Genomic DNA, 24,559 nt, shown 5'->3' on the forward strand with positions numbered 1-24,559 from the left:
TTTACAGAGAGGCTAGGTGACACTTTATCAAAGCAAGCGTTAACTGTCACTTTCTATCTGACATCCCTTTCCTTTCCCCCAAAAGTCTGATTTTTTGCGGGGGGGGGGTTGTTGTTGCACAAGACCTCTCAGTCAGTTGCACAACCCGATTTTGCAGATATTCCGTTGAATCCCACCCCAAAGCTGTGATAGTCTGAAGGTCCAGTTGTATAAGGTATTACAATTTGCTGATCTCCCCATCTGTGTGATTTCTTGAGAAGGATACGTCGTTTTCTTAATCTGCTCTGGCTTTACGGTGAGCTTTGGAGACCTGTTTGTTTCCAATCTTCTTTTAGCCGAAATGCCTTTTAGTTGGGAAAATTTGAGCTAGTTTCAGATTATTAGTGGCTATTTTACTGCTATTTAAATGACATTTTTTATAGATTGGCTGGACTTTTGAGTGGTGTGTGTTTTTAAGGACTGTTTTATATTATGGCGTCATATCTGATATCATCATTATTATTAGTTTTATTAGTTTTATTGTTATGTAAACTGGCTTGGGAAGGCTGTCTTCCTTTTGCTCTGCAAGGTACCGTATTTTTCGCTCTATAAGACACACCAGACCACAAGACGCACCTAGTTTTTGGAGGAGGAAAACAAGAAAAAAAATATTCTGAATCTCAGAAGCCAGAACAGCAAGAGGGATCGCTGTGCAGTGAAAGCAACAATCCCTCTCGCTGTTCTGGCTTCTGGGATAGCTGCGCAGCCTGCATTCGCTCCGTAAGACACACACACATTTCCCCTTACTTTTTAGGAGGGAAAAAGTGAATCTTATAGAGCAAAAAATACGGTATTTTAAAAATACTTTGAGAAACAACAACAGGAGAAAACAGCCAGCCCCACCACTACCTTTAGCCAGTATGATCAAAATGTCAATCAAAATGTCTTAAAGGAAAAATGTGCTAGATATGGGATCTACCAGGGATGTGATTTTTCTCATGTGCGTATGAGACACAAGGAGCCCTATCTAAAGGTATAGATCTTTTTTGGAATGGTGCAAATACACAAGAGTTGCATCATCATCATTTATTATTTATACCCTGTCCATCTGGCTGGGTTTCACCAGCCACTCTGGGCGGCTTCCAACAAAATATTAAGAATACAATAAAACATCAGACATTAAAAACTTCCCTAAACAGGGCTGCCTTCAGATGTCTTCTAAAAGTTGGATAGTTGTTTATTTCCTGGACATCTGATGGGAGGGCATTCCACTGGGCGGGTACCACGACCTGGTTCCCTGTAACTTTGCTTCTTGCAGTGAGGGAACTGCCCGAAGGCCCTCGGCGCTGGACCTCCCTGTCTGGGCTGAATGATGGGGGTGGAGACGCTCCTTCAGGTATACTGGACCGAGGCTGTTTAGGGCTTTAAAGGTCAGCACCAGCACTTTGAATTGTTCTCAGAAACGTACTGGGAGCCAATGTAGGTATTTCAAGACCGGTGTTATGTGGTCTCTGCGGCCGCTTTGTTTTGGTGCCAACTCTTGGGGAGGGGAGTGCACTAGGAAGTTCCTAGTGTTGTCAGTGACTCTCCAGCATGGAGGAGTGTAAGAAGAGAGGGGGGGTTGTCCCCCTGAAGGATTGGTATTGGCAAGGTTTGTGGCTGACACCAAATTAAATACTTGTACTATATGTAGGCTATAGAAGCTGTAATATATTGCTGAGGGCGCCAGGAGAAGAGAAGAGAAGAGGGAAGCAAGTCTACGACCACCAGTTATGTCTATGTCTCATCCAGAAAGTATAGCCAGAGACATTTTGGCAAATTAAAAAAAAATCAACCCAGACAGAAATTGTACCCCTGAAAAAGAGGACATGTCCTGGAAAAAGAGGGCACATGGCAACCCTTGTGAGGAGTTCCAAAGAAGTACAGTGGTACCTCGGGTTACATATGCTTCAGGTTACAGACTCGGCTAACCCAGAAATAGTACGTCGGGTTAAGAACTTTGCTTCAGGATGAGAACAGAAATCGTGCTCCAGCGGCGCGGCAGCAGCAGGAGGCCCCGTTAGCTAAAGTGGTGCTTCAGGCTAAGAACAGTTTCAGGTTAAGAACGGACCTCCGGAACAAATTAAGTACTTAACCTGAGGTACTACTGTATGTCCAAACTAAATGAATGGGCATTAAAACTGCAAATGGAGTTCAGTGTATGCAAGTGTGATGTGGAGCAGAAATGTAAATAAATCCAGTTTCTCACTCACGCTTCTGGAATCTGGGCTTGCAGAGACTGATCAAGAGTGAGACCTTGGGGTTTTCCGTGGATATAGCTTGATGAAGAAGTTGACTTAAGTGTGCAGCAGCTGTGCAAAAGGCAAATTCAGTGTTAGGCGTCCTTAGGAAAGGAATGAAAAACTGCAAACAACGTAGTGCAGTTATGCAGATCTATGGTGCGACCACACTTGGAATTGTGCATGTACAGTTCTGATTGCCACACTTCAAAAAAGGTACGCTAGAGCTGAGGAAGTTGCAGAAACGGGCAACTAAGTTGGGGTTGGAGCAGCTCCCCCGTGAGGTGTCTATATCGGGGGCGAGAGACAAAATAAAGGTGTATAACATGGTGCATGGTTGGGTTAACTAATGGGAAGATGTATTACTGTGGTACCTTGGTTCTCAAACGCTGAAAACCAGGAACTGTTCTGGTTTTCAAATGTTTTTTGGAAGCCGAACGTCTAATGCGGCTGTCAGCTATTGTTTCCAGGGCACCTGCACCAATCAGAAGCTGCGCCTTGGTTTTCAAACATTTCGGAAGTCAAATGGACTTCCGGAACGGATTAAGTTTGGCGCTTTTGTTTTTGCTAATTATTTTTGGTTTTGTTTTTGAGGCTTTTTCAGTTAATTTGTTTTTGTGACCGTGTGGAACCCAGTTCAGCTACTGGTTGGTTGGTTGGTTGGTTGGTTGGTTGGTTGGTTGGTTATGTGACTGGAAATGGATAAAAGCCCCTCATCCAAACAACAACTATCATCAGTGCACGTAAGAAAAAAAAATTAATTTTATTTTTTATCATCTACAGTACTGTCTTATTTATTTTATAGTACGCTACATTGATGATTATTATTGGGACGCTGGTGGCACTGTGGTCTAAACCACAGAGCCTAGGGCTTGCCGATCAAAAGGTCAGCGGTTCAAATCCCCACGACGGGGTGAGCTCCCATTGTTTGGTCCCTGCTCCTGTCAACCTAGCAGTTCGAAAGCACATCAAAGTGCAAGTAGATAAATAGGTACCGCTCCGGCAGGAAGGTAAACAGCATTTCTGTGTGTTGCTCTGGTTCGCCAGAAGCGTCTTAGTCATGCTGGCCACATGACCCAGAAGCTGTACGCTGGCTCCCTCGGCCAATAAAGTGAGATGAGCGCCGCAACCCCAGAGTCGTCCGAGACTGGATCTAACGGTCAGACCTTTACATTGATTATTGCTTTCATATTTTGGATAAATGGTCTCATCAGATGGTAAAAATCCATGTTAAATTGCTGTTTTAAGGGTTGCTTTTAAAAGTCTGGAACTGATTAATTTGTTTTGCGTTACTTTCTATGGGAAAGCGTGCCTTGAATTTGGAACGCTTTGGTTTTGGAACGGACTTCTGGAACAGATTGAGTTTGAGAACCAAGGTACCACTGTAACACCCTTCAAGCAAATCAAGAGCAAATGCTCTTTATTGTACAACTGCCCAGATCAGATGCTCAATAAAAACCAGATATGATCTAACCCCAGCGTAAATGTTGTGAAAGCAAATCAGGATGAATACTCAAGAAACAGGGTTGCCTAGAGGGGCCTATAGAAGCTGCTCCAAGTGGCTTTTCCAAAGATGCAGGTAAGTTCTAAACTGGTCCAGGGAGGAGACTCTAGAACTTCGGAGACTGCTTTGAAGTCACCCGGTTGAAAGGTGCCACTCATTCTGATTCTGTGGAAAATCAAAAACAGATCCATTGTGAAGAAGAAGAGTTTGGATTTGATATCCCGCCTTTCACTCCCTTTAAGGAGTCTCAAAGCGGCTAACAATCTCCTTTCCCTTCCTCCCCCACAACAAACACTCTGTGAGGTGAGTGGGGCTGAGAGACTTCAAAGAAGTGTGACTGGCCCAAGGTCACCCAGCAGTTGCATGTGGAGGAGCGGAGACGCGAACCCGGTTCCCCAGATTACGAGACTACCGCTCTTAACCACTACACCACACTGGCTCTCCACACCACACTGGCTCTCCGTGCTTGAATGCCCAGCCCTCCTGTTTGCAGGTTAGCCTTCTGGAGGAGAGAAGCGAGATCCACACTTTCATTGTTCCTTGCCAAGGACATCTCTTCCGGCAGAGGCCTGTCCTGCCCGCATTTCCATGGCAGCAGAGCCACAGAAGGCAGCAGGAAACAATATTGCGAAATAAATTTAGTCTCCTGCATAGTGACAGATTCTGTGGCGCTCTTGACAGTTGCTGTGGGAACCGGATCTTGAAAACTCATGAGATTCATGCACAAAATTCACTTGTGAACTGGAAAAGGCTGCGATTCCAGGCTAGGGGGCCATTTCAAGGCCAGGCCAACTTTTAGGGAAATGAATTGGCTCCGGTTGGCCGTAGAACGGAACCTCTCCTGTGATGCTGTGTTCTCTTTACACAGGGGCGGAGCAAGGTGGCTGTGGCCCGCCCCTGGTGTCGCCTCCGAGGGGGGTGACAAAACACTGTGTGGCACTCAACGTCTGTGAGAGACGCTGTTGGTTAGGCCCTCAGCCATAGGGCAGCAGACACCTCGCCGCAAGGCACATGATCTCCCCAAAAAATGCTCAACAACTTTGGCTTCCCCAAAAAAGCTCCAGAACTCTTGGCTCCCCTCAAAAAATATGAAATAAAGTCAAACCATTTTTGCAGACAATTAAAGGGAAAAAAAAGGGGGCGGGGGGGCAGGTTGACAAGAAATTTTCCGCACCAGGTACCACCTTACTTTGCTTTGGCAGTGCCTTTAGATGGTTGAATACATGGCTTAAAGTGCCAACAACCAGTTTTTCTGACAACATTATATGTAATTTACGTACTTACATAAATATTTCTATGCTGACATATCATAAAACATCAGGGTATCTTATGGGAAACCAGTGCAGGTGTTTTCGTTGAGGTGTTGCATATATGTGTGAGTGTGTGTGTTTATTGAAGGTTTTTAACATATTAAGCAGTAAAATCCAAACACATTTATAAGAAGCTAATAAAAAGCAATATATCCAAAAAGAATAGCAATAAAGAAAAAGGAAATACAGTGGTACCTCGGGTTACATACGCTTCAGGTTACAGACTCCACTAACCCAGAAATAGTACCTCGGGTTAAAAACTTTGCTTCGGGATGAGAACAGAAATCGTGCTCCGGCGGCGCGGCAGCAGCGGGAGGCCCCATTAGCTAAAGTGGTGCTTCAGGTTAAGAACGGACCTCCGGAACGAATTAAGTACTTAACCCGAAGTACCACTGTAACTGGGGGAAAAAACCTTTATCACATTTATAGCATATAATCTAAAAGAACAGAAAAAAGAAACTCCCGCCTCCCTATCTGACAATTATCTGCAACCACAATTATTCAAACTGTTTAATGTATGCACTCTAAAATAGTTTTTACCAGGACCTCTTTTTTCCAGGCGGAACTCACAGGAACTCAGTTCCGGCACCTCTCAGGTGAGCCATTATAGGAGAAAGAGTGTTCATGGTAAATTCCGGCACCTTTTTTTCTAGAAAAATAGGACAGGTTTTTACCCTCTGCTGAATAGAACTTTCCCTCCCAAGTCCATCCTTTAACTTTTAGTCACTCAGACAGTGCAATATGACTCTTTCTAACGTCCTCCTAGTGATCTAAATATTTCTCCAGTTTCTATATAAAGTTTCTTATAAAGTCCTTTTAACCACTTACAGCAATTGTCAGCCAAGTCACAGTCCAAAAATGTTGCGTAATTGATATTCACCCAGTCCTACTTCCTTACAGTTCCTCCCCCCCCCCTTACAATTCTTCCAGTCTTTCATCAGCAGAGGTGTCACATATACGTATGAATAGACAGTCACTTTCATGTGACCTTTTATAAAGCATATCTCCTGATTTGTTTGCTCAAAGTTTGTAGATGATGCCGGCTATTTTACTGAGCATTCATTCTAATGTGTTTGCGGGGAAGTTATACAATGTGGCGCCAATCCATTGTTATCCCACACTTCCCAGTGCATTTTCCTGCCACTTTCCTTATCGCAAAAAAACACACCCCAACCTGATTTTAGGGGAGTAGCTGGTTTGCTGTACAAGGGTGCCAAATCAACGGTAATTTTGCGACCTGATTTTGCCGGTATGTGATTGACTCCTACCTGAAAACCGCAACAGACTGGAAGCACCATACATCTCCCAGATTTGAGTTTGCTTCTATCAGCCTGGGAAATCAGGCAATTCCTGATTCAGTGTTTGAAACTGTTGTGTTCTTACAAAGTAATAACCATGTTAAAAAAAAGAGATGATGACCAATGCAGGAGTTAAAGGTAAAGGGACCCCTGACCGTTAGGTCCAGTCGCGGACGACTGGGGTTGTGTGCTCATCTTGCTTTACTGGACAAGGGAGCTGGCGTTTGTCCACAGACAGCTTCCAGGTCATGTGGCCAGCATGACTAAGTCGCTTCTGGCAAACCAGAGCAGCACACAGAAACACTTTTTACCTTCCCACTGGAACGGTACCTATTTATCTCCTTGCACTTTGACGTGCTTTCGAACAGCTAGGTTGGCAGGAGCAGGGACTGAGCAACGGGAGCTCACCCCGTCGCGGGGACTCGAACCGCCGACCTTCTGATCAGCCAGCCCTAGGCTCTGTGGTTTAGACAGGAGTTACCATGTGCCTATTTCCGAAGAGACCTGTGAATGCTTCCATGTAGCGACGCATTCTTGGCAATGACAAAAAGTAGACATGTACCACAAATAAACCTTTAATGATTTTATGACCCTGAATCATCTCGGTTTGCGTGCAACCAGTTGCATGTAACAAAGATTAGCCATTTGCCCTGTTCTTCAGGAGGTAGTCCTCTACTTGAAGGACTGTTTAGTCTACAGAGATGTTCACGTTGCCACCTACTCTGTTTCCATTGCATTCCCCCCTCCACTGGTGTCTGAAGCCACCTCCACCTGTTAGCCACAGTCCATATTGGTCCTGTGGTTTATTGACAAATGTGGCTGCTTGATGTGTTTTTTTCTCACCTGCAGAACCAGATGCAGGGCAAAAGGTACAAGGATGCATGCAGGCACAGGTAACTTGCTGCATGAAAAGGAGTTTGGGTGGCAGTTGTAGGAGTGGGGGAACCAAACAAGTGATGTGCATTGGGTGAAGACAGATCTGTGTCCCTCCCTTATTTGAACAAGACCATGTAAATGTGGCTCAAAGTGCAGCGGAGGTGGGGTGGGGGTGACCTCACCATGTTCTAAGCCCCCTAGTGTCAGCACGGCTTAAGTCCAGGTTAAAGAATAATAATAATAATAATAATAATAATAATAATAATAATAATAATAATAAATATTATTTGTACCCCGCCTATCTGGCTGGGTTTCCCCAGCCACTCTGGGCAGTTTCCAACAAAGATTAAAAATACATCAAAATGTCACACATTAAAAACTTCCCTGAACAGGGCTGCCTTCAGATGTCATCTAAATGTCAGGTAGGTGTTTTTCTCTTTAAACATCTGGTGGGAGGGCGTTCCACAGGGCAGGCGCCACTACCGAGAAGGCCCTCTGCCTGGTTCCCTGTAACTTGGCTTCTCGCAGTGAGGGAACCGCCAGAAGGCCCTCGGCGCTGGACTTCAGTGTCTGGGTAGAACGATGGGGGTGGAGACGCTCCTTCAGGTATACTGGGCCAAAGCTCACTAAGAAGGAGGAGCAGGAGAGACCTTGACGTTATTATGATTTATTGAATTTATATACTGCCCTATACCCGGAGGTCTCAGGGTGGTTCACAGAAAAAAATCAAAATATAAAACCACAAAATAAATAATCAAAATAAAAACAACCCAGTAATCCAACCCCACTCCCCAAACCCCACATTTTAAAAGGGCAAAGGATGTCAGTCAAATCAATCAAAGGCCTGGCTAAAAAGGAACGTTTTTGCCTGGAGACTAAAGGTGTATAATGAAGGCACCAGGCGAACTTCCCTGGGGAGAGCATTCCACAGATGGGGAGCCACTGCAGAGAAGGCCCGTTCTCATGGTGCCACCCTCTGGACCTCTCAAGGAGGGGGCACACAAAGAAGGGCCTCAGAAGATGATCTCTGGGTCCGGGTAGGTTCATATGGAAAGAGGCGGTCCTTGAGGTATTGTGGTCGTGAGCCGTTTAAGGCTTTACAGGTCAAAACCAGCACTTGGAACTGGACCAGGAAACTAACTGGTCGCCAGTGCAGCTGGACCAGGATCGGTGTAATATGCTCAAACCGTATTGTTCTGGTGAGGAACCTGGTTGCTGAATTCTGCACTAGCTGAAGTTTCTGAACCGTCCTCAGAGGCAGCCCTACGTATAACACATTGCAGTAATCTAACCTTGAGGTTACCAGAGCAACAGTAGTTAGGCTACCCCTGTCCAGATAGGGGCATAGCTGGGCCACCAGCCGAAGCTGTTGGAAGTCACTCTGGGCCACTGAGGCCACCTGAGCCTCGAGCGACAGCAAAGGATCCAGGTGTACCCCCAAGCTACGAACCTGCTCCTTTTTCCCAACAACAGGTAGCACCTGGGCAGCAGCCAAAGTAGGCTCACAGATTACCTGATCACAGCCTTCCCTATGATGGTGATGTATTGCACCCACTGATCTATAAATCGCTCCATGCAAATTTTGTGCAAATCAAACTTTTTGGGGGTGATGCATTTATTTGGTTATGCATAAGTGGTCACTGTCATGTAACAAGTAATGGTCCCAAATTTACTTTATTTTTTTAAAAAATAATTTTTTTATTTTTTAAAATTACAATTCTACAATCACAAATCCAACATACAATATAAAGACAAGATTCCATGGAATCTCCTGGATTCCCCTCCTCCCCTTTGTGGGTCCTATTGTTAACCATTTCCTCCCGCATCTTTTATAATAATCCAAATCTTTTACCTCTCCATTATATCCAAAATTCACCATTAAACTACAAGGTGTTATTCCAACCCCACTAAAAACTCCAACGGTTCTAAATTATACTTTCTTTCTTTAAGCATTGCCTTCTACAAACACGTCTGAAGGCAATGTACAAAATACAAAAACTGCTAAAAAGACCAAACCCTCCCAAAACCCAGTTAAAAACAGCATGGAAATTTGCAGCAGATAAATTTAAGGGCAGCAGAGAGTAGATACCCAGTGCTTTTTTTCTGGGGGGGACGCAGGGGTACACATACCCCTAAACATTTCGTGGATTTTGTACTTTTATTTATTTTTCCCAATTCGAACTATAAAATGGTGGTTTTCTTGAGTCAAAATGAGAGTACCCCTAAACATTTTTTTAAAGGAAAAAAGCACTGTAGACATCCATTGGAGAGACCTACTCATCCTGCTGGGAATGCTTGTCAAACCATAAATGTCTTTGATGTTTTCTCGGGAAGTTCAGATAGTCGGCGCCTGTCATATCTTGACTGGAATGCTGTTCCACGGAACAGGGGTAGCTGGGCTAAAATCCCAAAGCCACAGTTACAAATGCTGATTTTTAGCCACATCAAACCCCTCTCACAAGATACAATACATCCTATGATGAGGTATTCAACCTCTGAATGCAATATTTTGGGTGCCATGAGCCAATGGCCCTGACTTTTACGCCCCAGTAACGAACTCTCAGAAAAGCCCCAAGGCAAATGCAGAACCAATCCTCTGAAAAAACCCACCTAGTTTTCAGGGGAAGTATATTTAATATTTTGCAGTGTTAAAAGCTGATGTTACTACTTCCTTCCACCCCACCCCCCGTACATTTGATAATTCTGTTAATTACCTTTTCCGCGGTCCCGCCCTGTAGAAAGTGTGTGCAGAATCTCATGTCTACAACCCAACCCCAAATAGCTGCAAGTGTTGTAAAATTCAGGCTTGCAAGCATAGATTGGGTCGTAGGCCAGATAAGCCAGTAAATCAAAGTCTGAGCTCGCTGCTTCCAGAGCCAAGGGAAGGAGGCTCCTTTTTCCAGAACAAGATAAATAACACCACAGTTGTCGTTTACTGCTGTACTTGCTGCTTCCCTCCCCAAAGGCCTAATAGACTGGAACTTTTTAAATTTTTAAGTGAATTTAACAGATCTTCAAATTAGAACTGCATTTCCCACAGGTATGCTCAATTTTATTTTATTTTTGCACCTGCCAACCAGCTACTCATATTCTGTGCTCTGACCAGAAACATTATATTGTCTGTTGAACTTTGATGACTATAATTCTATAAATTCTGCCTTTTCCAGAAGCCTATTCATTTGTTCACTCTGCCTCCCACACATGCCATTGGCAGTTGTGTGGCGAGGATGGAGACCAGCTTGTTTCAACAATTTTTTCCAGCTGGATGTGTTTGTGTGGGGGGATATTTTAGATCTGTGCCTTAGGTTTTTATTTCCATTTTTTAAAGCCTACCCTTATTATTTTAATTGTTTTGTATGGTTGTAAATCACCTTGAGACACATGAGAGGATTTTAAAAAAATAAAAATAAGATGAAACATATAAGCAGGGATGTCCTTGGCAGAACCCCCCCCCCTTGGTGGTGATGGTGATGACGACGACGACAACAACAACAACAACAACAACAACAACAACTTTATTTATACCCCGCCCATCTGGCTGGGTTTCCCCAGCCACTCTGGGCGGCTTACAACATAACTAAAACCATAATAAAAACATCAATCCTTAAAACCTTTTCTAAACAAGGATGCCTTCAGATGTCTTCTAAAAGACAGATATTTGTTTATTTCCTTGACATCTGAAGGGAGGGTGTTCCACAGGGTGGGTGCCACTACCGAGAAGGCCCTCCGCCTGGTTCCTTCCTTGTAACTTCGCTTATTGCAGTGAGGGAACCAGAAGACCCTTGGAGGTGGACCTCAGCGTCCAGGCTGAGTGACGGGGGTGGAGACGCTCCTTCAGGTATACTAAGCTGAGGCCCATTAGGGTTTTAAAGGTCAGCACCAACACTCTGAAATGTTGCACAAAAAAATGTTGTTTTTTAAAAAATAAGAATAACTTCTTTTCTGTGGTCTCCTCCGTCGCGTGGCCTTCCTCTGGGCCCCGGCCTGCTCTCTTGGAGTGCTAGCCGTTGTGGAGTAGGCCCGGGTTGGGCCTGGGCTCAGCCATGTGTCCTTGCCCTCCCGGGGCTCCCCTACCTCTTCTTCTCAGCGGCAGCAGCTGCTCTCCTCCTTCTTCCTGCGTCGGCTCTGGGGTTTTCCTGGCCCCGGAGCACCGCTGGGCAGTCAGCCGGGTTCTCCTGCTCCCGTCTCGATTTGGGTCGCGGGAGGAGGGTCAGCAGTTCCCCCAGTTGACACGCCAGGCGTCCCCGGTTCCCCCTCGTCAGTGGCAGCGGCAGTCTCAATAGCCCGGAGCCAGCCTGGTAGTGCAGTTGGCTCTGGCTGGCTTCATGAGCTGCTCGCTGCTGTGGTGCCCGCCATTTTTCCCTACCATCTGTGACTAGATTAAAGACTTTCTGATAGATCGGACACAAACAGTGAGGATTGGACGTGTAACATCTAATTCCTTAAAAATCAGCACTGGCACACCACAGGGATGTGTGCTAAGTCCTTACCTGTATTCATTGTATACATACGATTGTGTATCATCTGACCTGTCTATTGCAATTATTAAGTCTGCAGATGACACCACCATAATGGGTTTAATAACAGGTGGATACGAATCAGCGTATAGAGGGGAGGTCCAAAAAATATCTACATGGTGCCTATGGAACAACTTGCACCTTCATATCAGCAAGACAAAGGAGATGGTGTTGGACTTTCGGAGGAAGAGAGGAGAACTAGCCCCGCTGTACATCAGGGAGGGCTGTGTGAAGAGAGTCTCTTCCTTTGAATTCCTAGGAGTTTATCTCACTGAAGACTTTACTTGGAAAATAAATACAACCCAGGTGGTTAAGAAAGCCCAACAGAGACTCCATCTCCTCAGAGTCTTGCGGAAGAACAATGTCAATCAACATCTTATGATCTCCTTCTACCGGTCAACAATAGAAAGTGTCCTTTCATACTGCATCACGGTGTGGTACACTGGTTTGACATCATCTGATAGGAAGTGCCTACAGAGGGTGGGGAATACAGCACAAGATATTATGGGCTGTCTCATGAATCCACTGGATGAAATAGCGGAAGAACGTTGCCTCAGGAGAGTGAGGAAAATTCTCAGGGATGATTCACGGCCTGGCCGGCACTTTCTTGATCTCCTGCCTTCAGGCAAAAGATAAAGAAGCATGATTAGTCGCACCAACAGGGTAAAGAACAGCTTCTATCCATGGGCTGTTAGGCTGCTGAATGAAAAGATAACAACAGGGCAACTGACTTTCGGGTTTGGTGGGTGTGCACCAGTAAACAAGGGGAATTAAGACTTAAGAGAGCTGAGGGGGGGGGGGGGTGATCGTGTAATCTCACTGTATACAAGTGACAATAAAGTATTTCAATTTTAATTTTGCCTCACTGGGAGTCTCCATATGATGTGTCTTGTGCCGTTAAAGCAATCACGCAACATTCCCTACTAATAAATCTACAACACTTAAAATACAAATCCGGGGACATTAAATGAAATCCAGGGACGTTCCAGGGATGGATTTTGTCCGGGGACAGATTTGTAAATCCGGGGACTGTCCCCAGGAAACGGGGATGTCTGGTAACCATAGCCTTAAAAGGTTAATGCCCCCAGAGTTAGTAGAAGTGATGGTAAGTTGCAGCGGCAAAGGCAAGAGTAGCTGAAAAACAAACCAAGCTTTGGAGTAACGAACCACGATTTGTATGCCCTTTTGCAGGATGACTTGTGATTTGTGGAACAAACAGTGGTTAAAACAAACCATGGCTTAGTGTTATAAGCCATTTAAATACCAGTCAACAACTAGGCCACATAATCTCCTAAAATTTTCCCAAAAAAGAAGCTTATAGTGATTTATATTCTTAAATAAAAGACACATCATAAGACAAGTTATATCGATGACTGGTGTATTATTTATATCTTTCTATGTATTCACTCTCAGTTATTTCTAAGAAATGAAATCCCAAAAAATTAGTATGAACGATGCATCGTAGATAATGTGAATTGATACGTCTTTTATTTATATGATTTATTATTCGTCATTTCTCCCTAAGGTTCCAGGGTGAGTTACAGCAATTTAATCATACAATTGAAAAAGTAAAACGCTTTGTATGCAATTATAAAAGTAGATAAAGCAATTCAAAGCAAAAGCACCAGGGTATAAATCAAATATTTCTGAGCATTATCTATTTAGATAATACAGTGGGTTGAACAGACTATCTTTGCTGAGATTATAAATAATGCTGCATTTGGGAGTATGCTTCCTACCCTGTGATTAATATTGTAAGAGTAGCTATTAAGTAGCCTTATCATCAGAATAAGCCTCTTTAAGTCCTCCACATTTTTTCCTGTGGTGAATGGCTAGACTGCCCAAAGTTGCAAGGTGTCAACTCTAAAAAGACTCTAAGTTTGATGGAGAGTAAAGAGGGGGGACATGCCTATATTGCAAAGGTAGGAAGCTTAACCATTCTTCTTTACCTAAGAACACTGGGATGATTAACATCCTTGCACAACTCTAATCCCCAGGGACAGAACTCACTTGAACAGTGATTCCTTAAGTATGTAGGACTGATAGGCCTCCAGTCACTAATTATCTCCATTTTTAGCTGCAGCCAGGAAGCAAACTCAGCTCTGCATCTATATGGGATCCACTCCTGTGCCTATTCTTTAAACCTTGCTTTCTCTTGCTGATATTATATCATAAACCACTGTATGATACTCTTGTTTTGTTTTGTTTGTAATAAGGGCTAGATGCTGTTGTTGGCCACTGCTTCTTGCTTTCGCTGTTCCAAACTTTTCTCTCGTCTTCTGCCGCTTGGCAGTGCAGAGATTCTCAACTTTGAATACTTCTCATTTGGAGAGAAACTTCGGAAGGCGGTGTGAAGAGTAGCTTGGACATAAATGATCCGATGCAACAATCCCACTCTTCCCAGGGAAATTTTTGTGTGGTGAGCAGCAGGCCTGCTAACCCATCCCACCCCTGTCTGGAGTTTCTCCAGTCCAACCCCATATATTGGGAGTGTGAACTAGAGGGCTACCCTCAAACCATCTGATGAGCCTCCAGCGGCAGGCACGTTCTACCTCAAATCCAGGAGGAGCGAGAAACGGCGCGGGGGGGGGGAGAGGGAAGGTGTATCTGGACAAATTTGACAGCCGAAATTTGGTGGCTCCGACTGAGCCCTTGGCGAGGAGCTGCTTCTCAGTCCCATGCGCCCCCTCACTTAGTTGGATCTCCTTAGGTAGAGGGGAAAGAAAGAAAGAAAGAAAGAAAGAAAAGAGATTTGCGATCATTTCATTTCATATACATACTATATGTCATGGCACATCCCCGCCCGTCGGTGCACGTGCCGATCTAGCCTCCAAGACCTACTTGTGAGTAAAAAAAAGAACATGAAACTCGGTGGGCTTACTCGCGAGTAAACACGCAGGGCTTCTCCTCCCCCCCCCCTTGATACAGCAGTCTCTCAGCTGCTGAGCCCCCGGGGATATTGCCTCCCGTCCGCCCCCGGCTCCTTGTCTCTCTTGCTCAATCCACGCTCTCCTTCCTCGCCTCCCTCCCTCCCAGGCAGCGGCTGCTGCTGCTGCTGCCCCGCCTCCTCTTTGCTCGGGAGTAGCGCCGCCCAGCTTTCCCTTTAAGAGCTGCGCCTCCGAGTGACGTCTCGGCGAACGCAGCTCTTTTGGAATGTATGCAAACGAGCCCTCTCCCGCCCCGTCCAACGGCGAGGCGAGCCCGGCCCCCGCCAGCCAACGGCGCGCGGCCGCCGCTGAGGGGTCGGCCAATAGATGCAAAGCGCCGGCTCGCACCATATAAGGAGCGCCCTCGCCATAAAAGGCAACATTGTATCGCTTTATATGGGGGGAAAGGCAGCGCGGCAGGAGGAGGAGGAGGCGGTGGCGGCGAGGAAGGAGGAGGAGGCGGAGGGAGCGAGGGGGCTCCCCGGGCCGGCGCGGGTCCTGCGTGGAGCGTGAGCGAGAGGCTCGCGAGGCGGGCGAAGGCGGCGGCGGCGGCAGGGCAGAGCGAGAGCGCGGAGGGGGCCGGGCCCAGCCTGCCGGCTCCGGGGCCCATGGCAGCGCCGGCCTGACCCGACCCGTCCGTCCCACACTGGCGCTGAGGGGAGGCGGCGGCGGCGGCACCATGTTACCCAGCGGGGCCGGGAACGGCGCTGCCGCCCTGCCCCGGAGCTCGGTCATGGGCATGGCGAGGACGTCCTCGGGCCGGCCGGGCGCGGGGCTGTCCCGCGGGGCGAACGGCGGCGGCGGCGGCGCTGCTTCTTCTTCTTCGGCGGCGGCGGCTTCTGCGGGAGTGCGCGGCGGCCCGGGCAACGGGACGGGCCCTCCGAGCGGCCCTGGGGCAGCCGCGGGTCGCTTCGAGCGCGACCGGGACTTAGGGGCGGCCGTGGCGGCGGCGGCGAGCGACAGCGAAGGCAACTCGGAGTCTGGCGAGGAGGAGGAGCTGGTGGGCGACCGGCGCGGCGTGAAGCGGACTTTGGGCGACATGGAGCTCGGGGTGGTGGTGGGGGGGCCCGAGGCGGCGGCCGTGGCGGCGGCTGCGGCGGCTGCAGCGGCGGGGGGCTACGGCGGGGCGAGCGGCGCCGTCAGCGGCGCCAAGCCGGGCAAGAAGACCCGCGGCCGCGTCAAGATCAAGATGGAATTCATCGACAACAAGCTGCGGAGATACACCACGTTCAGCAAGAGGAAGACGGGCATCATGAAGAAGGTAACCGGGGCGGGGGGGGGAGGGCAGATCGCGTGTAAGGGGGGTTATTTCTGGATAATAGGGGTCCTGTGCTGCTCCTCTGCCTGTAGAAAGGGGATGGAGCTCTTGACATGCTCGGAAGCACCGTTGTCTCAGCTGCACGTGCTCCGTCGGAGCGCCCCGAGTCAATGCAACCGTCGGCTTTGGAGAGAGCAGCTCCGGGCTGGCTGGGTCTTGGGCAATTGACACCGGAAGGGGAGCCAGCCATGGGCCTAGCCAGCCAGCCCCGGCACCGGAAAGGCACGCCCCGCTCTGGCCCGGATTCAGCTCCAGGAAGGCCTCCCGCCGCCCCCCCGGTCGTTGCGCGAGCCCTTCACTTCGAAATGCATCGCGGAAAGGGGGGAATGCAGCGGAGGGGTCACCTGGGATGTTTTCCCAGCCCGGGTTGCGTTCGGGTGAGAGGTCGGGGCAAATCCGTTGCAGCATCCTCGGGGGAGAAAGGTGCGCCTGTGTTTTGCAACAGGGGATTCCCCACCCCCCTCACGAGCCTGCAAATCAGTAGGTAAACTTGGAGACCCCTGTCCCTTACTTACCTCGTGCAGAAGAAGCCCCATTGAGTTCAGTGGGGCTGGGCTTTCAACATGCACGTGTTAGTTTGGGTGTGCTGGGTGTTTGCTTCCCTGTAAAGTAGCAGTGGGTGCAACTGACAGGCTGACCCAGAGCCTGGAACTAAACAAAACTCCAGCCAGTCCCCTGGTGGGATTCCTCTGCTGATCCCTCTAGTTTTGAGGGCAAGAATCACAGTGCCATCCTGTGCTTGTCTACTCAGAAGAAAGTCCTATAGAATTAAATAGGGATCGCTCCCCACTGTGTACAGAGTTGAGCCTCTGTTGGGAACTGAGTCTGCAATCCTAAACATGGTTACTAGAGAGTAAGCCCCCATTAACTACAGAGAGACATACAGCCAAGTAGACCCACATAGGTTTGTGCTGTGGGTGAATCAGGCTTGACTCAGGGATAAGGAACTTGTGGTCTTCCAGATGAGGATGGACTTTGATTTCCATCGATCCCAGCCCATTGTCAGGGGTCAGAGACTATCGGTTCTCCATCCCTGATTTAAAGCTTGATTTAGGGACGCGGGTGGCGCTGTGGGTAAGTCCTCAGCGCCTAGGGCTTGCCGATCGCATGGTTGGCGGTTCAAATCCCCGTGGTGGGGTGAGCTCCCGTCTTTCGGTCCCAGCTCCTGCCCACCTAGCAGTTCGAAAGCACCCCTAAGTGCAAGTAGATAAATAGGTACCGCTTTATAGCGGGAAGGTAAACGGTGTTTCCGTGTGCTGCGCTGGTGCTGGCTCGCCAGAGCAGCTTCGTCACGCTGGCCACGTGACCCGGAAGTGTCTCCGGACAGCGCTGGCCCCCGGCCTCTTAAGTGAGATGGGCGCACAACCCTAGAGTCAGACACGACTGGCCCGTACGGGCAGGGGTACCTTTACTTTTAAATGTTAGGGCTCCTTCTTGAGACAGGCTTGCCCCTTAATGTGTGTTTTTTAAACTTTCTTCCTGTTTAGGAACAGCATTAAAAGTTATTTATGATTCTAATAACTTTTAATGCTGTTGGAGGGGACCTTGAGGGTCATGTAGACCCTAAAATTGAGTCTCATACTCTACCTACTGAGCTACATCTCAAGCTTAAAAAATGATTTGTTAGCTACTATGGTTAAGATTCATCTAACAAACCCTGTCAACAGAAGCCCTACACAGGGACTCCCGTTTGTGCAGTGGGGCTATCCCTGCCCCTATGTGTCCCTGAAATTGGCTGGGTTTGGGGTCGGAATAATCTCCAGGACAATGTGTGGGGTAGCAGAGAGGGATCATGCCATCTGGTAAGCTGAAATGGTTGCGCAGATGGGACTGGAACAGCCCGATGTTGAATTATTCCCTTTGCTTTTAAATCTGGGTTTTAGGTTAGCAGAATCATTTTCTTCTTGTTCCCTTGAGGATGGCACAGTTCTCCCCGTTCACTGCAGTGTTTTATCTGAATTTGTATAGGATGCTGCAAGAGCAATCGCAAACAACTTTGGTTTAGGAAGAGGCAGATAAGGATAGGGCCATAGAGTTTTATAAAAGTATGCATGCATCTTGCAATACTAGATCCTGGGGCCACTCAGTTAAAACTGAATGGGCGAGCAAAAGAAAGTTGAACTATGAAATTCTCTCCCACAAGGGTGTAGTGATGGACACCAACTTGGATGGCTTTAAAAGAGATTTAGACAAGCTCATGGAAGTTAACGCAACTAGCCACACTGCCTTGTGTTTTGCCTCCATTGTCAGAAGCAACATGCCTTTGAATACCATTTGCTGAGAATCACAGGTGGGGAGAGTGCTGTTGCGCCAATGTCTTGCTTGCAGGCTTCCCCACAGGCGTCCGGCCGGCTGCTGTGAGAAACAGGATGCTGGACTAGCCATGGGCCTTTGGACAGATCTAGCTGAGCTCTTCAAATCTTGGTTGCCGGACTAGGATTTAAGCAGTCCAGACAACCTGTAGCAGTCCAAATTGTGGCCTGTATGAAGCTTTGGCAGCTGTATTGTGCCATAAGCTTATGTCACAATTCAGTTACTGGTCTTTAAGGTAACCCTGAGACTCTTGGTTGTGTTAAAACCATCAACATCGCCCGCTCTTTTTCAGGGAGGTATTACGATGCTTGAGGTGTCAATACCAGACTTTTAAAAACACAGTGGTGCAGAACTTTCCATACCAGTTAATATTCTCTCACTCCTTCTGTTCCTCCATCTTTGTCAACACACAGAAATCATTAATTTACCCCATTTTAGCTATGTCCTTACATATACAGTGGACGCTTGGGTTGCGAGCATGATCCGTGCGGGATGCACATTCGCAACCCGCAGGGGTTGCAGTTCTGCGCTTCTGCACATGCGCTGCCGCCGAAACCTGGAAGTAACCCGTTCCGGTACTTCCAGGTTTCGGCAGTCCGTAACCTGAAAAAACACAACCTGAAGTGTCTGTAACCCGAGGTATGACTGTATTGGCTTATGGTGCTATAACTTTTTTGCCTGGGGAGATGCTTATTTTCCTCAGGTGAGTCATAGGCTTGTTTGCTACAAACTTGCTGGGCAGGCCGAAGAAAAGGATGCAGCGTGCACCAAGGGCTCATGTATGCACTGTTCACAGTGGTTGCTGTGCCATTTGAACCTCATAGGGTATGACAGGAAGGCCAGCAGTAGGTGGAGCTAGAGTCAGGGATGCAGCCAAGTCATTCTACATTTGCCCCTGTTCTCCTCCCCTATGGCCGCCAGACTGGTGACTGGGAGTGGCCGCTGGGACCATATAACACCAGATCTACATTGGCTCCCAGCACAATCCAAAGTGTTGGTGCTGACCTTTAAAGTCCTAAACAGCCTCGGCCCTGTATACCTGAATGAGCGTCCCCACCTGCATTGTTCAGCCTGGACACTGAGGTCCACCTCCGAGGGTCTTCTGGTGGTTCCTTCACTGCAAGAAGTGAAGTTACAGGGAACCAGGCAGAGGGCCTTCTTGGTAGTGGCACCCTCCCACCAGATGTCAAGGGGAAAAGGGGGTTGCTGAGGCTGAGGTGGGGGTTGGCTGAGGATAGACTTGTGGGCTAGCTCACATGCAGCAGCATCCACTGGACTGGTAGTAAAAGGGCAGGCAGGTAGAGGCTGATTCAGGGTAGTGGGGCAGTGTGCCATTTGCTCTCTACTGAGAGTTTCTAGAATCCACTAATTTATTTAGGATTACAGATGAAGGCGTGGTTTGAGAACGCATCATTCAGCCCCCTTCCAGAAGCTATGCAGGTCTGGATGGGAGCTCCATGGTGACCACCTCAGGTTTCATTGTGGAAGAAAAGCCCAGATATAACTGCATAAAATAAAATCGCAGCTTGCTTTATTTTTGATCAACAACTCCACAGTATATATAGGAAAGTCCCAACATTCTGCATGTGTTTTAAGTGTTTTGAACGTGTTCCCACTCCTAGAGCCCCGTCCCAAGTATTAGACATCTTTACCTGAGCTGCAAAATATAATTTTTTTTAAAGGCAAAGGGTACACACCCATAGAAACATCATGTGCAAGTGCAACTCTTCCTAAACCACTCAAGCAGTTGCTCAAAGAGAATGACAATTGTTCCCTTCCCTGCCTTTTAAGGGGGGTGGAACAATGCTGTTTGGCTAAAACTCCCATAAACCCTGACCATTGGGCTTGGTAGAGGAGTTGGTTCAGTGGAAAGAGTGAAAAGTAAACTCTACCATCTCTTATTTTAAACCACGGATGTGGAACTTGTGGCTTTCCAGATGTTCACCTCCAGCTCCTACCAGCCCCAGTCAGCATGGCCATTGGAAGCTATGCTCCAGCAATAACTTTACGTTAGCAAACTGTAGCCCAGGAAGGTGGCTCACAGATTTTCTGAAGCATCTTGAAGCCATCATCCTTAAAGTTGTTTGGAAGTTGATAAGTTTGGAAACTGGTGTGTTTTGCAGCTTGGCTTCTATGCCCCAACTTAATGGTGAATGTCTCCTGATGAGCAATGATTAGGAAACAGTGACAAATCCCCAAAAGGGAGTGGTATCTTTTTGCCTGAAATCTGTAAGCGATTGCTACAGCTCCTTTCTCTTCTCTCTCTCTCTCTCTCTCTCTCTCTCTCTCTCTCTCTCTCTCTCTCGTATAATTGTAGTTTCTGAGCATAAGACTCATGCTGCATCAGATCAAGACTTAATCTCATCCAGCAACCTGTCCCACCTCCTCCACCAGTGGTCATCCAGGCACACCCTAGCAGCAGCCCCCCCCCTGCCCCCCATTGATAATCTGAACCTAGAGGGCTCCATTCAGCTACTATGATTGACAGAGTAATGCCTAAAGCATTTCTGCCTCTACTTTCCCACCACATGGGTGGTATTCAGCTGTTTTTCTCAGAGTAGACCTGTTAAAATTAATGGCCCTAGCTAAGCCATGCCCATGAATTTTCAGTGAGTGTACTCAGAGTAAAACATAGTTGAATACCACTCTGTGTTTTCCAAGGCAGCTTGCAACTCAAAACAGTACTAAAATTAATTTTAAATGGCAAAAAAAATCACACACAAAAAGTAGAACACCAGTAAGATAAAACTAGCAAACCATTTTATCTTCTTTTTAAAAAGCTAAGATTTAAACAGATTTTGCTGGGTTCCTAAATGCTAACAGCGGAGATGCTGCGTAAACATGTCGGTGGGGGGTGTTCAAGAAATGGGGCAGCATCACAGACAAGGTTTAATCCCAGGAGTGTCTTGTGTGAAGACCTAAGTCGCCAGGAACAGTTGGTCATTCAGATACTCTGACCCCATGTTGTTACAGGCCAAAGCCAGTACATAGATCTTTTAATGTGGGTTCATTACCATGATTCAGTTCAGGTATTCCTTGACTTAACTTGAGTTACGCTTGAGCTTTCTGCCAGCACCTGCCGCCCCCGTTCCTTCTCCACTCGCCGTGATTGAAGGCTTGCCAGGTGAATTAATTATACCTGAGCTGGGAAACTACAGTTACAGGAACAGAGGAAGCGACCTTATACATGGAGTCACACCAATGGTCCATCTAGCTCGGTATTGTCTATACCCTGACTCTCCAGGGTTTCAGGCAGGTAACACCCTCGGCTCTACCTGGAGATGCTGATGGTTGAACCTGTGACCTTCTGCACGCCAGGCAGGTGCTCTGCAGCTCGACTCCAGAGCTTCCTCAATTGCAGCAAACCAGAATCTTGACCCATGGTTTGTAGTTGGTTTAGGATCTTGGTTTGTTCTGAACCTGGTAATTGTAGTTTCCCAATATGATGGACTAACTTGGAAAATCTGAGTCACGTACAGTGGAAGGGATCACTGGCTTCAGGCACATGAATACCTTGGCTTATTAAATTGAAATATGTCTGAACCAGACCAGTGAATCCTTGTTTATAATCTGACTGCTGTGTTCAGCTCCCGTGAAAGTTTTGGAACAATCGTTGGAGGCAGCTTCATTGTAGCACATGAAGGTAGTCCAGAGGTGGACTTCCAGTTCTATCCCTGGTTTCTGACCAGGGAATTGGAGTCAATGATATCCACAAGTTCCTCATCCCTGTAGTAGTCTGAATCTGGATGTTACTGACGTAGGGCTAATTGTGGCATGGTGTTTTCTTTCCAAGAAAGGGGGTGCATCTGTTGCATCCATTTTGAAGCCAGTGAAACCAGCTTTGTAGCACAGAATCCCCTGAGCTTTGGATCTGACCACCCCTGAAAGCTGTAGACCTGACTCTTCCAAGATGGGCAGCAGAATGTCCCAAATGCCGCACGCCACATCTTGTCTGCACCGAGCTTCGGTTTGTTCTTTCTCATCTAACACATGGCCCTCCAGCCACTGGCTTTCATCATCTCCTCTGCTCTCCTCTCCCGAGTAAATGGCAGAATTTAGGCCAGCACCCTTGGGCCAAATGTGTTGTGTGGTTGCGGGCCCTCTGCACACGCCGCTGCCATTTGAGAAGCTCTCCAACAGCTGGTCTTGCCTTCCCCCTGAGTCGCTGCTGTGAAATGAAGCCTGGAGCAGCTGTTTGCCATTGGGACAAAGTTGAAGAAAGGCTCTGTTCCCTCCCTCAGCTGTCCTGCTCTCTGGTTGTGGCCATGGCCATGGAGCGGACTGAAGCACTCTGCCGCTCTCTGCAGTACTTTGCCAGCAGTCTGGCCAAACAAGAATTCAAGGGGAGTCGGGAAGCTGCAATCCAGCTCTGTGTGTGAAGGTCTGCCTAGAGTCAGATCATGGTTTCGTCTACCTCTGCATCGCCTGCACTGGCCGGCAGCACCTCTTTCAAACGGGACCCCCTGAGTCCTATCTGGAGAAATCAGGGATCGAACCTGTGACCCGCATGCAAAGGCAAGGCCCTGAGCTGTAGTCCTCCCCACCAGGGGCTTGATTCAAACTCCTAGATCTGCTGTGTGCCCAGGAACAGCAGAGGGGGTGGGGTGAAAAACATGGCAACTGGATTCTGCTGATCTCTCTTTCAGGACTTGTTTCCCAACAAAGCCTGACGTTTCAAAGGGATGGCCAAAGGGGGCTTTGACAAGTGAGAGAGATGAGCAGAACCTGCATCCTTGTCAGCATCATTACTTAACTTTGTTTGTTGTTCTATGTTTGTTTATTTTGTCTATTTATAAGAGCATTGCCTTGCTGCAACTGAAACGTCACTCGCAAGTAATGCTCTGAGGGCCTGGGCCCAGGCATAGCCATAACCCCTAGACGGTTAGGGCAGAACATAAATCAGCGTCTTAAAATTTCAGATTCCCAAGGACTCTTCTTGCCCATCTTGGCTGCTGCAGGGTTGCTTCTGTGCATTGCAGAATATGCACCAAGCAACTGCCTTTTGTTTAGACAACGGAGTTGCATTGAGTTTGCGGGATTGTGAATGTGCATGCACACATGTGCACTTTGCTCTTAAAAAAAATAAACCTCTTAGAAGTGACTATATGGGATTTTGTTTACAACACCTTGGGCCATCATTTCAGGAGAACTTGGAGTGGCTGCTCAGTGTGAAGTAGCCTAGTTGTGCAGCCAGGTAGATCTCGCCTGATACTAACCTGCTGTCCTCCAGGCATTCCTTGGCTTGTCCCTGCTCTGGTTGTGGCTTTCTGTCACCTGGAGTGTTGCTGCTGTAGAGGTCAGTTCAGCAAGCAGTGCGCAAAAGCATTTAAGGCACTCGCCCTCCCCCTTTTCTTTATGGAATTATTCTGCCAGGATCTGCAGCTAACTCTGCTGGTTTTCTGTAGCTCAAGGCATTCGTTGTCTCCAGCGCTTTGTCTATTAAGCTGTTTGCAGAGAAGCGGTGACAATGATAATGAAATTAGAGGCTTCAACTGCTGAGCACATCTTGCTTTCCCCATGCTTGGGGACTTCTTAGTATATATTTTGCATTGTTATGCGTTTGTCACCGGGATGCAGGTTTGAAAGCCAGTCTTCTGACGCATTTCAATGCTCCTTGTCCCATTTTATTCTTTGATAGGGTAGTTGAATTTTGGTAAAATCCTCATAGAGATCTTGAGGCTGCTGAAATGGTTCAGTTGGGGGTCAAGTGGTGTTATATGTATACTTCCCGAAGTTGCCACTTAAGCAAAGTGTTAGCTGCAGTTACCCTTTGCTGGACAGAATATGTGATTTACTCTGTTCTTTGGGCAAAAAACAAAGAACCTGCATTTCCCAGTGTTGCATTCTCTCTTGAACACCCAGTTTGTTTTGCTCTTTAGGAGACAAACTGTTCTTGCATTTTAGCCTTGGTGCTCTGGAGCAAGAGAGACGTGAGCAAATACAGCCTTGAATTTGGTGGGATGCATGGATGTGCGTTGGTCTGCATTTACTGCTGGAGGCCAACCCTTGCCAACCTGCTGCCCTCCAGATGTTTTGAACTATAACTCCTATCATTCCCAGCTAGCATATGTGCGCTGGCCAAGGCTGATGGGAGATGCAGTCCAAGACATCTGGAGGGCACCATGTAGGCAAGGGCCGCTGTAAGTTAATTAGAATGGGGGTGGGGAACTTTGACCCATTTCATATTTGGCTGGACCAAATAAGACGCTCCTGCATCCTCTTCTCCTCGTGGCCTCTA

The 24,559-nt window shown here is 47.5% G+C and overlaps 1 protein-coding gene and 1 long non-coding RNA gene across 3 annotated transcripts in view; one reads left to right on the plus strand and one right to left on the minus strand.

Moving 5' to 3' along the window:
• Nucleotides 1–13,229: 13,229 nt before the first annotated feature.
• On the minus strand, nucleotides 13,230–15,018 carry LOC144327211 (uncharacterized). The gene is made up of 2 exons (XR_013392126.1): nucleotides 14,316–15,018; nucleotides 13,230–14,195 (listed from the first exon to the last, which is right to left on the minus strand). It is a non-coding gene; the product is annotated as an uncharacterized LOC144327211 (long non-coding RNA).
• A 181-nt stretch (nucleotides 15,019–15,199) lies between these two features.
• SRF (serum response factor) overlaps nucleotides 15,200–24,559 on the plus strand; it is a 73,962-nt gene continuing 64,602 nt past the window's right edge. Inside the window, exon 1 of one of the 2 annotated variants that reach the window (XM_028724864.2) lies at nucleotides 15,200–15,951. In XM_028724864.2, the coding sequence (XP_028580697.2) occupies nucleotides 15,370–15,951 (582 nt within the window). In that variant the 5' untranslated portion in view covers nucleotides 15,200–15,369. The remainder of the gene's footprint in view (nucleotides 15,952–24,559) is intronic. The other variant, XM_028724865.2, reaches the window with a different exon arrangement.

The sequence above is a fragment of the Podarcis muralis genome, chromosome 3, assembly GCF_964188315.1.
Source record: "Podarcis muralis chromosome 3, rPodMur119.hap1.1, whole genome shotgun sequence".
Classification (NCBI taxonomy): Eukaryota; Metazoa; Chordata; class Lepidosauria; order Squamata; family Lacertidae; genus Podarcis; species Podarcis muralis.